At 39.8% G+C, this 15,591-nt stretch overlaps 2 protein-coding genes across 4 annotated transcripts in view; both read left to right on the top strand.

Annotated features, from left to right (window-relative positions):
* The first annotated feature begins 5 nt into the window (after positions 1 to 5).
* znf532 (zinc finger protein 532) lies at positions 6 to 10,149 on the top strand. 3 transcript variants are annotated; one of them, XM_024299807.1, is made up of 10 exons: positions 6 to 126; positions 1,154 to 1,204; positions 2,784 to 5,103; positions 5,679 to 5,860; positions 6,617 to 6,793; positions 7,140 to 7,302; positions 7,419 to 7,724; positions 7,933 to 8,045; positions 8,275 to 8,404; positions 8,528 to 10,149. In XM_024299807.1, the coding sequence occupies exons 3-10, from the start codon at positions 2,815 to 2,817 to the stop codon at positions 9,029 to 9,031; spliced, it is 3,864 nt and encodes a 1,287-aa protein (XP_024155575.1). In that variant the 5' UTR covers positions 6 to 126; positions 1,154 to 1,204; positions 2,784 to 2,814; the 3' UTR covers positions 9,032 to 10,149. The 3 variants fall into 3 exon arrangements, with proteins under 3 accessions (XP_024155575.1, XP_024155578.1, XP_024155576.1); XM_024299810.1 differs by lacking the exon at positions 1,154 to 1,204; XM_024299808.1 differs by lacking the exon at positions 6 to 126 and having other exon boundaries at positions 138 to 1,204.
* An 803-nt stretch (positions 10,150 to 10,952) lies between these two features.
* Positions 10,953 to 15,591, top strand: part of oacyl (O-acyltransferase like) — a 6,896-nt gene continuing 2,257 nt past the window's right edge. The window contains exons 1-12 of the mRNA XM_024299484.2: positions 10,953 to 11,241; positions 12,788 to 12,921; positions 12,989 to 13,067; positions 13,159 to 13,294; positions 13,503 to 13,696; positions 13,774 to 13,986; positions 14,062 to 14,164; positions 14,225 to 14,326; positions 14,410 to 14,575; positions 14,660 to 14,739; positions 14,822 to 14,932; positions 15,005 to 15,128. Of these exons, the coding sequence (XP_024155252.1) occupies positions 11,091 to 11,241; positions 12,788 to 12,921; positions 12,989 to 13,067; positions 13,159 to 13,294; positions 13,503 to 13,696; positions 13,774 to 13,986; positions 14,062 to 14,164; positions 14,225 to 14,326; positions 14,410 to 14,575; positions 14,660 to 14,739; positions 14,822 to 14,932; positions 15,005 to 15,128 (1,593 nt within the window). The 5' untranslated portion in view covers positions 10,953 to 11,090. The remainder of the gene's footprint in view (positions 11,242 to 12,787; positions 12,922 to 12,988; positions 13,068 to 13,158; positions 13,295 to 13,502; positions 13,697 to 13,773; positions 13,987 to 14,061; positions 14,165 to 14,224; positions 14,327 to 14,409; positions 14,576 to 14,659; positions 14,740 to 14,821; positions 14,933 to 15,004; positions 15,129 to 15,591) is intronic.

The raw sequence follows: 15,591 nt of genomic DNA, 5'->3' as shown, positions 1-15,591 counted from the left end.
GGGAGGAGGAGGAAGATGGAGGCCGGGATGTTTGGGGCTGTGAAAGGCAGGTGCTGAGGCCTCTGAAAGGAAGACCTTTTCCCCCTTCCTTGATTATCTCACAGAATGGAAAAAAATCTGACAAGGGTATGCCACATTTATCTCTCTATGTGCATGAGGGTGCATGTTTCTGTGTCTCTGTAGGGGTTTGGGTAAAAGCAGGGTGGCATGTGGGTAATCTGGGGAAGGAAATGCACGAAGAGTCTTGTCTTTGATTTGTTTCCCTTGTGTTTGCATGCCTGGTTTGTGTCACACGGTGATAGCTTTAATGTTCACAAGTTTAGAGGAGATATTATCATGCAAGGGGTGAAAGTACATGCCAAAAAAGGGGTTGACAAAAAGGCCAAACTGAGCCCTACTTTGCATTACACTCATTTTTTGGCATGAAATATACATACATTTTTAACAATTCATGTTAATCTACATTCATGTGAGATTTTTAGAGTATAATTTCAAAGCTTTCGGTGCAAATCTCCCACTCATCCATAAAAAAATGTTGTTATTTGCCTAACTACACATGTCGATCTGCTCCAGCTTCAGCAAAAACGTAGCTTCCTGAGAGGTGGGAAACGCTGCTTCTTCCTGTGCGTTTCTGAGGCCGTGCTGCAGCAAAAGCCTTTGCGCCGGATGACCGGAACCAGCTGAAACCGGTTTCAGGCAGACTGAGAGCTGACAGGAACAATGCCGTGTCTGTGCCTCCGCAGGGATACTACAGATAGCCCGGGCTGCAAGCCCTCCGATGGCTCTGGCCGTAGATAGCCTCCAGTAGCTGCTGAAAACCGGAGTGCTCTTAGTGAGGGGAGCAAGGAGGTGAAATGAGGGCAGGAGGGACGTGGCTGTCTGGGAGTCTACAAATACTTAGTCTGCCTCACGCACAAACACACACACTAACAGGGAGCATGCTTCATCTCTCTGTTTATCTCTGCAAATGGTGCAGAAAAAGTCAGTTTTTACCAGGAGCACCACAACTCACCAGATCCCTGGATGTAACTTGACCCTATATTCTGGGCCTTTTCCCGGTTGGGAAGCTTTTTTTTTTTTTTCACTCTCTTTCTTGCAGGGTGGGGTGGAAAGCTATTGTGGGTTAGCAGCATTGTGACTCTGTTTGTTGCAGGATGGAAGGAAAGAAAGAGGCTAGAGGCTGGAGAGGGACGGAAGCAAGAGGGTGAGGAGTTGCTGAATTGCTTGCATCATTATTTTTCATACACTTTCCTTTGAATTCACATCTCTTAAGCTCAAAGTGTAGCTTTCAGGTGGTAACAGTGCATGTGCATCAAACTGTGCTTTGTCCAGAGGCTTTCTGTGCTGTGTGAGTGTCATTTTTTTCTGCATTAAACCTTCATTTGCCCCCCTCCTCCATCGAGCTGCGATGCCTGTCATGGCGATCGTCGTCCTTTCCACCAGGCCTCTCGCTGCAGCTTCACACAGCTCAGCAGCCATTTTTCCCCCCACCGTCACTGCATTTGTTGCCTGCCCTCCCCCTTCATAATGTCTCCTTCTGCCATTATATTGATCAAATCCTTATGATTAGAAATCCTCAGGATTAAAACTAGGAGTTTTTGTGTTTCATATCCAATATGAGTGAGGTGATATAAGGTGGTTGTCAAGCAGTTAGGTCAGTGGTTTATTTGGAAAAAATAAAGCTGAGCAGCAACACTTAACTTACAGAACACGCTATGTAACATCGATTAACTGCTGAATGCATCAACAGAAAAAACGAATTTCTTCCAGTCTTAAATATTAAATACTCAATAAAAAATATTAGACATGCTTAAAAATATAAAGGAAATAAACTACAAGTCTACTCTTTATATTCATGTATTATTTTTACATTTATCATAAAATCATCCCCTGAAATTAAAAATGCAGCAATAATTTAATTAGTTATATTTCTGTAGATTGGCCTTCTCATGACTTTGGTTACATACTAGATAATTTACTTTAAGTGATTTAAAGACCCACTCCAATGAAAATTTGTTTTTTTTTTACCATGTTCTTGTAGCATTTTTCTCATAATTGAATACATCTATGAAGAAAATTAAGATTAAATTAGCATTTCTGAGTATTTCTTTATTCAAATAGCTGTCAATCAGGAGTAGATTAAAAATTGCTGTCTAAAAAACCTGTAGCTGTGACATAGATCGGTGTAGCTCCAATACTTATCACTACTTTTGTTGCACTGGTAATGTTAGGTTGAGGTTTTGAGGGGCTACTAAGCTAGCAGGAGAGAGTGTTAATAAAGGGATGAAGGGAAATGAGGACAGGCTTACTCTGTGCCAACAGTCAACTCAGATGAATTTCTGATTAACTCCTGCTGCTTAGCAGGAACTGTGTTTGAGAAAGTACCACAGGTTTATTGATTTTACCTAAAAATAACAACCATATTTAAAAGACCACTGGAAATAAGGATCAAAAAATCATTGGAGTGAGACTTAAATCAATGAAAACAGGTTCAACAAAAGGCATATTTCTGGAGTAGTCATACACCACAATAGTGAAACATAATTAGTTTTGGATGGACAATGCATTTGACATTAATTTGTCCTTTTTTATTTTCACACTGCGCTCTTGAGGGTGCACCAAACCTCCTCTTGCTTGATAATTTTCCTTGCAACCAAATGACTTAAAACGTATGCAGGGAATTCCATACATTTGTGAAGCCCAAGAAAGAAAAGACAAAAAACATTAAAAGATACTTACAGGCACATTAGCTAAAATCTAAAAATGTCATTTGTTTCATACAGCTGACCACCTCATCCGATTAGGAAAAGGATCATGGGAGATATGAAGACGCCGGACTTTGATGACCTGCTGGCGGCCTTTGACATCCCCGACATGGTGGATCCCAAAGCCGCCATTGAATCCGGCCACCAAGACGATCACGACGGACATCCCAAGCAACCCAGTGGTGCAGTGACGGCCAGCGAAGATGAGGCCCACAACTCCTCGAATGCACATGATGGGGGTGTTAGTGTCATTGTGAAGAACGTTCGAAACATGGACACCAGTGAATGCGGTGGATCCAGACCAGAGAGGAATGGACATTCCAGCTCCCAAACACGTTCTGTGGGCAATGGACTTCACAATGGTCATGCTCCAGGACCTGTTTCACATTACAAAAAGAACGGACTGAAACCCTCAAGAGAGGAAGGACCTAAAGTTAATCGCCTTTCTTCCACTTTTAATCAATTTAGTCCAATTTCTAGTGTGGAAGAGTTTGATGATGATGAAAAGATTGAAGTAGATGACCTGATGGACAAGCCGGGAGTTTGTGCTTTGAAAACAGAGGACCAAAATTACAAATCCTTAGTGGACAGCATCTCCAAGCCAAAAGCAAACAGAGCTGAACAGCCTGATCAAAACAACAATGTTACTGCCAGAGGCTCTAAACCCAAGGATGATTCTCAATCATCTCTTGGTGGTGAAAACCACCAAAGTGGTGTTACGCCTCAAACTCAAGAGTGTCCAGATGCTAGAGAATCATCAGGACTTGATGGATCCTGTACCCCAAAGGTCAAAACCAAATATTCCACAAAACTTTCCTCTTGTATTGCTGCCATAGCTGCACTCAGTGCCAAAAAGGCAACCATAGAAGACTACAATGCTTTGGATTTTCCTGCAACTCAACAAGAATCTGTGCAGATTAAAAATCCCAAATCAACAGAGAGACCACAAGAGCGTAAGTCAGGTCTGGAACTGGCAAAGAAGCCACTTCTAGGACAGCCTGACAGCCCCTCTAGCGTCACCAGCGATGACAGCAGCAAAGGTTCCCCTTCCTCAAACACAGACAGCACCCCTGTTATCCCAAAGGTCAGGATCAAAACAATCAAAACCTCATCCGGGCAGATCAAGCGCACCGTCACCAGAGTTCTCCCAGAACTTGATCCTGAAAGTCTGAAAAGAGGAGAGGAAAACTCCTGTCTTATGGCATCCACTGGTGCCGTCTTCTCATCACCTACAAGGCCTTCTCTTCCAGTCACAGTAAAAGCCTCAAGTGGAGGCGCTTCAATTGAAATAACAAAGCAGATGACTATTAAACCTGTGGGAACAGCTTTCCTACCAGTCTCAGCTGTTAAAACAGCCGGTTCACAAGTCATCAACCTTAAGCTGGCCAACAACACCACCGTCAAAGCCACAGTGATCCCTGCCTCTTCCATGCAAAGTGCCAGCAGTGCTATCTTGAAAGCTGCTAATGCTATCCAGCAACAGACTGTTATGGTACCTGCTTCCAGTCTGGCAAATGCCAAACTTGTGCCAAAGGCAGTCCATTTTAGCAACATCAATCTTTTGTCTCAGACTGTGTCTTCTGCTTCCTGCGATCTTCCACAGGTCCTTTTCTCCAAATCCAACCAGCAACAGACACAGCAAGTCAAACAACAGACGGGTATTAATGGCTCAAAGAAAGTCTCCAGGGTTCAAGTGTTCACTAGTTCTCAGAGCTCTGTTGTTGATGCCTTCAATAAAGTTCTGAGTAGCATGAATCCTGTTCCTATGTACGTCCCAAATTTATCTCCACCAACCTTGGCTTGTATCTCTCTGCCCTCACGAGGCTACAAGTGTCTGGAGTGTGGGGACTCATTTGCTCTTGAGAAGAGCCTGACACAGCACTATGAGCGCCGCAGTGTGCGAATTGAAGTCACCTGCAACCACTGTGGCAAAAACCTGGTTTTCTTCAACAAATGTAGCCTCTTGTCTCACGCCAGAAGCCACAAAGACAAGGGGGTGGTCATGCAGTGCTCCCACCTAATCCTAAAACCTATCCCTGCAGACCAGATGATCAGCACACTGAGTTTGTCAAGATCACCTGCAGGCATTTGTTCCTCCTCCTCTCCCTCAAATGCTCAAACTTCTGACAGCCAAACCCAAGGGAAGGTGGCTTCTGGGGACAACCAAGCTGCTGTGATTTCAGCTCCATGCGGTGGCCCTTCAGTGGCAGCCATGCCCTTGGAAGACGATGCATCAAAGCTGTACATGCACAACCTAAAATGTTTGGAGTGTAATGAGACCTTCCAGGATGACAACTCTCTGGCTATGCACTATCAAGTGTCAGAGTCTAACAGTCAGGTAAGAGTGGAAACTTTGAAAACACTTGAAAGCAAAAGCATTTTTATTTTAAATGTGGGTTTTTGAAATTAAATCATTGATTTTTCTGGGATGAAAATAAAAACAAGTTTTGGTACACATTAATTTTTTTTTCCTTCTGCTCCTGATTCATCAAAGTTTGAATAAAGAAATATTGAGTTTTAATCTTAAATTATTTCATCATGTGAAAAATGCGACAAGAACACATTAAAAATATAAAAAAACACAATTTTTATTGCAGTAGGTCCTTCGAGACAATATTTGTTCATGTTTATTATTGATAATAATCAGTAATAAAATATAAAACAAGTGCAGTCAACTGCTTTTTATTTTAATTGATGTGATTCTGAGTGGTATCTCAAGCATGAGTGATAGAGATTCATAGAAACACAAGTATTTTTACAAAATTAAATTATTCATTAAAACATGAATTTAAGACATTTGTTACCCAAAATACAGTTTTCTGATAGATATTCTTAATTTAGCAGATTAAAAAAAATAAGATGCTAATTTCTTTTAATGAAAAAGTGAAATATTTTCTTCTTTTTTTCCCTTAGAAAACATGCTCCATCTGCCAAATGCTTCTTCCAAATCAGTGCAGCTATTTGTCACACCAGCGAATCCACCAGCACAAGTCTCCTTACATCTGCCCTGAGTGCGGTGCTAGCTGTCGCTCCGTGCACCTCCAGTCCCACGTCACCAAGAACTGCCTGCATTACACCCGCAGAGTTGGCTACCGGTGAGTCTACCTCACCCGAAACCTAAAACAGCAAAAGCAAGGAATTCCCACACCTATTCCAATACTTGAGAGAATTTATTAACTAAAACTGAGATTTTATTTTATTTTTTTAAAAAACATCACACCTAAATGTCTGTTTTACCAAGTACCACTTAAAATGTCATTCTAATTATAGTTATTTGGCTTTGATATTATATTTGCTCCTACATGCCAGTCCTGTTTCATTGTAGCATCCTTCACAAGGAAGCAAATGAGAAAAAAATATGCTATACTTTAGTAATGAATCACTCCAAATATAATCTTTAAAAGTCACGTCTGCAGACATGACATCCTTTCAGACATTCTTGCAAATGTCTTTCCTTAATATTTTGCCATTTTTCTAAAGGATTAGGGAATGTGCTTAAAAATAAATGTTTTTTGACTTTTTTTTTTATTTTTTGCAAAAGTGGTTGTATCTGTTTTACAGAAACTTTAATCAAGCAATAAAAGAAAGTTTGAAATCTAAAAATCGGTAATTTCTAGGACCATTTAAAAATTCTCCAAGTATTTGTTTTTTGCTTAGTAAAACACTATTTTTTAAAACAAAAATCAATATTAATTTTTTCATAAAAAATCTCTTAAATTATTTTATCTCTATAATTTGTGCAAAAATTGACTTGTGTTTTAGGCAGACAATTTTATTTAGATTGATCATTTTATAAAATGAACTTGTTAAAGTGAGTTGTGTTTTATCTAAATTTTTGTTCTCCTCCCCAGTTGTGTCCACTGTAGCGTGATCTTTGCTGATGTTGCCATTCTGAAGTCCCACATCCAGAACAGTCACTGTGAGATCTTCTACAAATGTCCTCTCTGCCCCATGGCCTTCAAGTCTGCACCTGGAACCCACTCGCATGCATACACTCAGCATCCCGGAGTAAAGGCAGGGGAGCCTAAGTAGGTTTTCATTTGCAACTGGGTTCTAATAAACAAGGAAAACATCATGATTTAACCAGCTGGTTTCATCTAATCCCACTGTTGTAAACTAATACCAATGTCCAATTTCCTTTTTGTGTGGAAAATCAACCATTGTTCCAATCAATGGCAGGATTGGAGAATTTTAGACACGGTAGCCTTACTTGGATTTGTTTTTCCACTTGTTTACCTCTTACAGTCAAGCAGCTGGTCTTTAAATGCTGCTTTCACTTTGCTCATGCAATCTTAGCTTTTAAGAAAATAATAATAATGCTGAAATTCTCATTTTGTTTGTAAAAACTGTAACCCCTTTTTCTCTTTCTTCCAGAGTGATCTATAAATGTTCCATGTGTGACACCGTGTTCACGCTACAGTCTCTGCTCTACGCACACTTCGACCAGCATGTCGTCAATCACAAAGTGTCCGTGTTCAAATGCCCCGACTGCTCAATACACTACGCTCAGAAGCAGCTCATGTTGGACCACATTAAGGTGAGCTTCAAGGAAGGGCTTTTGAACTATCAAAACTCACCTTAAATAAATAAATAAATAAAAGTGCATTTTGTCAAAATGAAAATTGAAATTTCACCTATGAATGCTGCTTTCAGTCAATCCATGGAACCCTGAAGACTGTCGAGGGTCCTCCAAACCTGGGCATTAACCTCCCTCTCGGCACAAAGCCCACTAATTCCAACAGCAACAACCCCCATCACAACAAGAAAGATGGAGGCAGTGGCAATAGTCAAGAAAAAAGAGAAAAGAAACCCTCAGCTTCACCGATGAGGAAGACAAACATCAAATGTACAACAGACATGAAAAGCCCTCTCAGCCAAGATTACACATGTGGAGAGTGCAAGAGTCTTTTCAATTCAAGGGAGCTCTTTTTGACACACATGAGACGGGAGCATGGCAAGGTAAAAGTATGACTCTGATTTCATAAAACAACTTACATTTCTGCACCACTTACTATTTCACGCACACCAGTTACTATCTCATGCTCATCAGTTACTCTGTTACTCTGTTGGGCACCACTTACTATCTGGTGTGCACGAGCAAATGGTTTAAAAAATATACAAAGTGAATGTTTTTAAATTGTTTTTTTCTTGCTGTCTTGTTTTCCAGATCATGAAAAAACATCCATGCCGACAGTGTGACAAGTCTTTTAGCTCCTCTCACAGCCTCTGCAGACACAACCGCCTCAAACACAAGGGACTGCGAAAGGTCTACACCTGCCCGTAAGTGCACACGTGCAGTAAATAGTCCGCTGCCTGCACAAATCCATCAACTCTCTGAGTCACATACAGTGTAAAACAAATGAGTAGCGGCATAAAGTCTCACAAACATAAAGTTTCAGACGTCTGTAGTCATGTTGATAGAATTACTTTAGTATTGCTTGGCCCCTTGTTCTAAAACAAATAATAACAATAATTTTGTTGTAACTGGTAACTCTTTAAACTTCCACAGGCACTGCCCACCTCTGAGCCAGCCGTTCACTAAAAGAGTGTTACTGGATCAACACATTCAGCTGATGCACGGAGTGAAACACCAGGAGGAAAACCGGAATAAAACGGAGGCTGAACCTGACAAGGACATGGTATTTAACCACAATATCCAATTCTGTTTCTGTTGTTTTTAGAGATTTAAAAATAGATGATTTCTGTCTCTTTTTATAACAGAGTGCTCTAGCCTAAAACTTGTTTTGTGGTTTTCTTCTCAGAAGAAAAGCCCTAAAAGAAAGCCTGAGGAGGATGAGAGGTCACCGGGTTTGACCTCCAGGAGCTCCGGGTTGCAGCCGCTGAAGAGGCTGAAGGTGAACATCATCAAACTTCACAAATGTGCCGTCTGCAGCTTCACCACTGAGGACATCGCTGCTTTCCACGAACACATCCCACAGCACAAGTCCGACGGCTCCTCGTATCAGTGTCAGGAGTGCGGCTTGTGCTACACATCCCACCGCTCGCTGGCCCGGCATCTCTTCATCGTCCATCGGCTGAAGGAGCCGCAGGGTCTGGGCCGGTACAACGGGCGGGGCAAAGAGGACGAAGAGAGTCAAAGAGAAAACCAGCTGGATGTTACTAACGAGAACAAAGACGGGACGCCGAATACGAAATGTAAAGTGTGCGGCAAGATGTTTGAAACAGAGGGGCAGCTTAATACTCACATGAGGACACATGGGATGGCCTTCATCAAAGCAAAGAGACTTAGTGCAGCAGAAAAATGATTTTACACATTCCAAAATTACTACAAACCTCTGTGCTGTATATATGTTAGATGTGTATAAAAAGTGTGTATAAGGTCCTTCAAATGTCTTTAAACTCAGTAAACTGATTGATTTTGTACAGATAGAAATGTTTCTATAGACTATGAGTAGAACTTTTTGTAAAAGAGCACATTTATTTTGTTTCCAATGACATACTCTCACTGAAACTCTTATTGTGATAAGTTTAATCTTTGTACAGCTGGTGGTATTCTCTAAATTACAGTGCTGCTAATGTCCAGTGAATGTCTACTTGAAGTAGAAATATGAATGCATAAATATCTCAAATTTTGACAATTTTCATTTAAAGGCTACGATTTAACAAAATTAATTAAAAAAAATTAACAAATAAAAAAATTCAATCCAAGCAGCATTTAAAGTTTTCTCACATATCAGAATCATCTGCAAAGGTTTATAGACAATGGTGTTGCTGTGTCTTTAAAAGAACATAATATGGGCCTACATTTGTAAAACATTTTTTATTTAAGAAAAAAAAGTGACATAATTGTCTTATACCAATGTATCATCATTGTCTTAATATACTGTAAATGGCAGCTCTTATTTAGATTACAAACCACAACAAAAGTTTATTCAAGATACGAGAACAAAAGCACTTGACTTTAATTTAGTGCATAATATCGGTAAATGTTTTTACTAAAGCAACGTAATAATACATATATTAAAGACCACTTTCAGAACCAATAATAACCTGTTTCGTTTTTCATTAAGTTTTTATTGGAGTCATTGGTGCAGCTTTGAAGAGAGAAAAATGCAATGAAAATTCTTTGAATGTAACATTTGGTTGTGAAACTAAAACATTCACAGCTGAATTAAAGATTTTTTTATTGCTGTTGCTAAGCAATTATTGTGTTTGCAGATGATTTTTTTTTTTTTTTGCCCTCCATCTTGTCTATAAAGCCCAGTGCAGTAAAACGGCATGTGTGAAACAATCTGTGAAACGTCTCTGTCAGAATGTGTCTTGCGGCTGGCTATATTCTATTTTATTATTTTTATAGCATTTCTGACATTTGTGTACAAAGTTGTTCTTAATGTCAATAAAGGATGAATCATGTCAGACGTGATGCGGCATCAGCTCTTTTGTGTTGAAGTAGATCCCAAATCTTCTTTTTTTTTGTGTTATCAGTCATTGATTGATGTTAAGTTTCCATCTTAAAAAATATAGTTTTTTTTATAAACAGCGAGAGAGAAAATATTTTTCTAACTAATTTTCTATTATTATATAACCATAAACTATTTAAAGTAATGTTCTAGGATGATGTTGGCCTCAAAAGATGGATGATATTGCAAATTTAATGGACAAAAACATAAAATTTGTTTGTAGAACTATAAAAAACATAGTTGTTTTGTAATAAAAAAGCAAAAAAAGTAAGAAAAAAATGTGGATTAATTCTATTTTACTTACAGATGTTAGAACATCACTTTCTTTAAGCGTTTGTTGTCCAGAACTCAAGAAAATATCCAAGACAAGTTCTCCCTCTAGTGGCCATTTAGGAAAGTAAAACATCAATGTTTTTGGTCGGTCTTCTTCATGCCTTTCTTCAAAACTGTAATTCTAATATACCAAATCCAAACTAAAAGAAATCATTTGTGAGATTTCTTTTAACAAATAAAGTTTTAATTATTTGTGTACTTGTGTGAGGTTTTTCAGGGAGGACAATGACCAGTAATAAACCTACTAATTTACTAAATTCTTATTAAAAATACAACTCAAGCATCTTTTTTTAAAATTTTATAATCAATATTAAAATGATGGAACCAAATATAAAAGTTAGACTTCAATAATGTTGCTCCTACTTGGCTCAACTCTTTTTTTTTAATTTAACTAAATCCCCTTTGGATTCTGCAAACACATGATGTTGAGTTTCACATGATGGGGAACGTGAGGGACGGCTCTTCACTGCTGCTGAGGAGAATGGATTTCATGCTAGTTTCTGTCTGATGCAGTGCCCTTTTCTGCTATTTAAGCTCTGCCTTCACCACCAAAGATGCAGTCAGTCCTGAAATGGCGCCCGGCTGGGTTGTGGTCCTTCTGTTAGTGAAGAGCGCCGTCACACAGGAAGAGGCTTTCGTTGTGTCAGAAAGATGCATGAAGGACACCAACACCTTTCTCTGGGAAATTCAGCAGGACAAGCCAAATGAATATGTCGTTCGGAGTAAGTGTTTGAATCTTTCTCTGCTTGATTTATTGTTTTACAGCATAAATTGCAAAATATTTATCATTTTGTGTTATATTGCAAGTCCAAGAATGCATTCAGACATGTATGTTTACTTAGAAGTTTAATCGAAAGATTTGCATATTTCTTTCCATGGAAAAAATACATTTTTCAATCAAATTTTGAAAGAAAGTGTCTAAAAGTGGACTTTTTCCATCTAGAAAACCACATATTCTTTCTTTTCAGTGTGTTGCCATCAGGTCTTTGGAAAACTTTTAGACTTTTTAAACTTTTGGAAAAGTTGCTACTGTTTAAAATAAAATTTGAAACTCTTTTTGGAAGAAAGTATTATAAGTTTGTCATTTCACTCAAAGTAATGTGTAAGAAAAGTACCTGAAGTGCCTGAAAAAAGAAAGTACATGTAAGAAATATGACGAGTTATGTTCAAAACATAAATTCATTTTTGAGTTTTTTCATTTTCTATATTTCTTTTGTATGGGATATTCTTTATTATATATCAATCAAACTTCATTAATCCCAAGGGGACAACACATACAAAACATATTGCCCAATGGTGGGTACAGGATACAGGGTACAGGAATGGCAAGAAAAAAGAGAGTCACTAAGGTGTTTAATCAAGGGAAAGGGTCATGGAGAGGGCAGGAATGCAGGTTTCCAAGACAACGGGCTCTACTTATTGCACCTGTGTTGGATTGTTTTGGTTAAGTCCAAGGGCAAGGGGGTAACTGTCCTTGGCTCGGGGGTTCCAGACAGCTTCTGCCTGCCTGCTGAGTGTCCAGGTGCAGCTTTGTAGCGGAATATTCCCTGATCAGGTCAATTTTCGGGGTTTCAAACAAGTCGAGCAATAATTCACTCCATTATGGTTTCCAGCTTTCCAAGGGAGACTTCGATGTGGACAAACAGAGCAAGGACCTTGGTCTCCAATCTGTTCAGTTTGTCTGTACGGCTCTCAGTGTCCCATCGGAAAGCACTCCCTGCCCGCCTTTCGCTGTAAGCCACCTCGCCAGGTTCTAATCAGCAGAAATCATTATTATTAACCCAATGATGTATACGTCTTCAACGTCTTCCAGAGAGAGTTATGACAGGCAGAAAATGTTCCAATTGCCCCAAGGGTCATTCACATACCCAGCTGCCAACGTACCCCCGGGGTAAATGGGATCCACTTCTCATGGTGGACAAGGTTTGGTCAATCGCATTTGCAGCCCGGGAGATCAGATCCAGTGTGGTCTCAGGAGACGGGGGAAAGTATTAATTTAAATGCAGCACATTGTTTAAAATGGAGAAAAACATAGATATCTGGTGTGGAGTTTAGAGACAACAAGTTAGAGGAGTTGAGGTGGCTCGGGCATCTGGTCTGAATGCCTCCTGGATGCCTCCCTGGGGATGGATGGATCGTTGGATGATGGATGGATGGATGGAGCTAAAAACTGCAACAAACAAGAAGAAATCCTTGATTTTTGGACTGATAAATCCGATTTTTTGACTCAAAAGTTCTAAATATCTTTGTTGTCCTGTGTGTTAACAGTGTTTGATGCATTTGGAAAGATGGGCAGTAATGTTGAAGCAGGTAACGTCAACCAGCCCGGCGCGCCGCTGCAGTGCCGCTCAGCGGTTGGGCCCGCCTTCTCTGGGAAATACTGCCAGGTGTTCTTGAGGCAGGTAACTAAGAAACCATTTTAAAAAAGCAACAAAGACTGGATCTCTGGTGACAGATTTACCGTTGCAGGGGGCTGTCCAGTACTTTGTGGGCATTTGTGTTCCTGACTCCTGTGGAGAGGAAGATGTCAAATCACTGGTGACGCAAAGTCAGTCATTTAAAAATGTTTCCAAAATGAATCCTGCTGTTATTTACTGTTACAGTATGATATCGCTGTTTATGTTTTTCTTCATAAACAGACAAGCTTCAAGTGAATGACAAATCCATGGTTCCACCTCTACCTCCGATCCTCAACAATCAGTCCGATCAGGAGATGATCATGACTCACTGTTTGTCTGACAGAAACGCTCCTGATGCGTCTGACGTCAGCTGTCTGTCAGTACTTCATTCATCCCTTTTTCATTCTAATTTACTGAACTCAACTGGACATTTGTGGTAACTTTATTGACAGATGTGTTGACAGAAAAATAAAGATAGCCTCAATTACTGTCTTTAAATGGATATTTCTATGGTAAAATGGTTTCTATTTTGTTTGTGTCCATCTCATTGGATGAGTAGACAGAATACTTTGTTTTCTCTGCAGATTTGTGTGCTGCATAATGGTTGCCGTTCCTCTTGCTGCCACCTTGTTCACAGCCTTAAGAAAGTTGGAGCAAAGCAATAAAGTCACCTCTCTTGTAGACGTGTCCTCTTCAAACAGCCTCAACTTTTACGGAACCATGATGACCAACGGCACCGCTCCCAGTGAGATGAACGGCAGAACAACAGAGCAGAACTGTATGTGAGGTTTAAAATATACGGCAATTCTGTGTTTGTGTCCAGACCAAGACCTTACTGAGCATCTTCTCTTTCAGACAGCACCCCCTCTGTTCTGTGTTTTCCTCAAAGTTGTGTTTACGGGTGCCTTCAGGCTTTTTCTCTGCAGACTACCAGCCAGAGCATCTTCAGCAGCTCGTCCTCATCCTCCCCGCACGGAGGCTACTCCTCTCTGAATGGCATCCGTGTTCTCAGCCTGCTGTGGATCATATGTGGCCATTCTGCTCAGTTTCCTGTCATTAACAACCTGGGTATGGCTGTGGATCAAGAGACGGTGCTCTGACTTACGGATACATTCTCTAACGGAGCCATTTTACGTTCTGTAGATAACTACAAGACGTGGAGGAGAACAGTTGAAAGCAGCTCGGTTTATGTTTTAGCCATCAGTGGACCTGTTTTTCTGGCTGTGGACTCATTCTTATTGCTGGGGTAAGTCATGACACTGATACTGAGTTTTAAACAGCAAACCTGAGGTTTTCGTGTTTTCAGCGGTCTGCTTAGCGCCAGGTCCCTGCTGAGCTCCATTGACAAAGCTGAGGACAACCTGAGTGCCAGTTTGGTTGCAAATTACCTCTTTAAAAGAATAAAAAGGTGATTTTCTTTTTTTTTTCTTCAGTTGATCAAAATTAAATTGAAATCTGAAAAGTTTTTCCTTCTTTCCACGTTGGCTGCAGGGTTCAGCCTCTGCATCTGTTCACTATGTGTCTAACAATCAGCCTAATCTCACTGGTGCCGTGGGGACCGTACTGGTTCCCATTCATAGACACTATGATGGATTGTAAGTCATACTGGTGGGCCAATTTACTATTGATCAGCAATCTCATCCCAGTTCATGATATAGTAAGTGATTTCAGTCTCTAAGAACTACAAATTCAAAGATATCAAATGTTTTTTTAGAGGTTTTGACTTCCCTCTTTTCCTCAGTGCATTCCTTGGACTTGGTACCTATCTCTGGACTTCCAGTGCTACACCACCACTCCTCTGTTGGTCTTCCTCTACAGACTGTATGTTCTACCCTTCGCTAAAATTCTGCTCAACTTCTATTCCGGCAGACAAATTGCATCTGTTCTGTCTCGTCTTTAACAGCAACAAGCGTGTGTTCATAATCGTGGCGGGAAGCCTCCTACTGATGACCACGGTGGCGAGTGCAGTTGTGACTGCACTCCTCAAGCTTCCAGTCTTTCAACCGTCTACAATGTGAGACCCAGCAGCTATAAGTGTGATGGATAAAGTACAACAGATTAACTGGACATACGTTTGCTTTACCAGGACTTCAGAAAATTATGTTTTGCATTATTATGTAAAACCCTACACTCGATACGGACCATTTCTTATAGGGATCATGACCGGAATACACCTTAAAACAAAGAAAAAACCGCTGCTGAGGCAAAAGGTGAGATTATTCAGCTCCTTTTCTGAATGTGTATCACTGTAGTAAATATTTCTAAGATGTTTAGGTCTTCTTTTTTAATCATTTTTAATTAAATATGACATAAAATAATACTAAGCAAAAGTCTATTTATCAAAAAGGACTAATAGAATAGAATAGAATAAAATAGAATAGAATACAAAATCTTCATTTCTACACCCCAGAAAGAATCACAAAGCACTTTAGAAAAAAAACATAAAATTAAATGAAACACAGATAATAAAATTCAATGATAATAATAAATAAAATAAAAACATAGTAAAACACAGTAAATGTAGTAAGGCAAAGACTAAAATCAAAAAAAGATCTCCTGAATAAAGATAGGATAGGATAGGATAGGATAGGATAGGATAGGATGGGATGTGATGGGATGGGATGGCATGAGATGGGATGGGATAGCATGGGATAGGATGGGATGGGATGGGAT

This window comes from Oryzias melastigma, linkage group LG12, assembly GCF_002922805.2.
Source record: "Oryzias melastigma strain HK-1 linkage group LG12, ASM292280v2, whole genome shotgun sequence".
Taxonomy (NCBI): Eukaryota; Metazoa; Chordata; class Actinopteri; order Beloniformes; family Adrianichthyidae; genus Oryzias; species Oryzias melastigma.
Note: the sequence above shows the minus strand (reverse complement) of the source record. Positions and strands in the feature narration are given on the sequence as shown.

Coding starts and splice junctions, on each gene's coding strand:
- znf532 (XM_024299810.1), top strand. CDS start 2,815: ATGGGAGATATGAAGACGCCGGACTTTGATGACCTGCTGGCGGCCTTT. Junction 5,104..5,678: donor TGTCAGAGTCTAACAGTCAG/GTAAGAGTGGAA, acceptor TTTTTCCCTTAG/AAAACATGCTCCATCTGCCA. Junction 7,303..7,418: donor TCATGTTGGACCACATTAAG/GTGAGCTTCAAG, acceptor TGCTGCTTTCAG/TCAATCCATGGAACCCTGAA.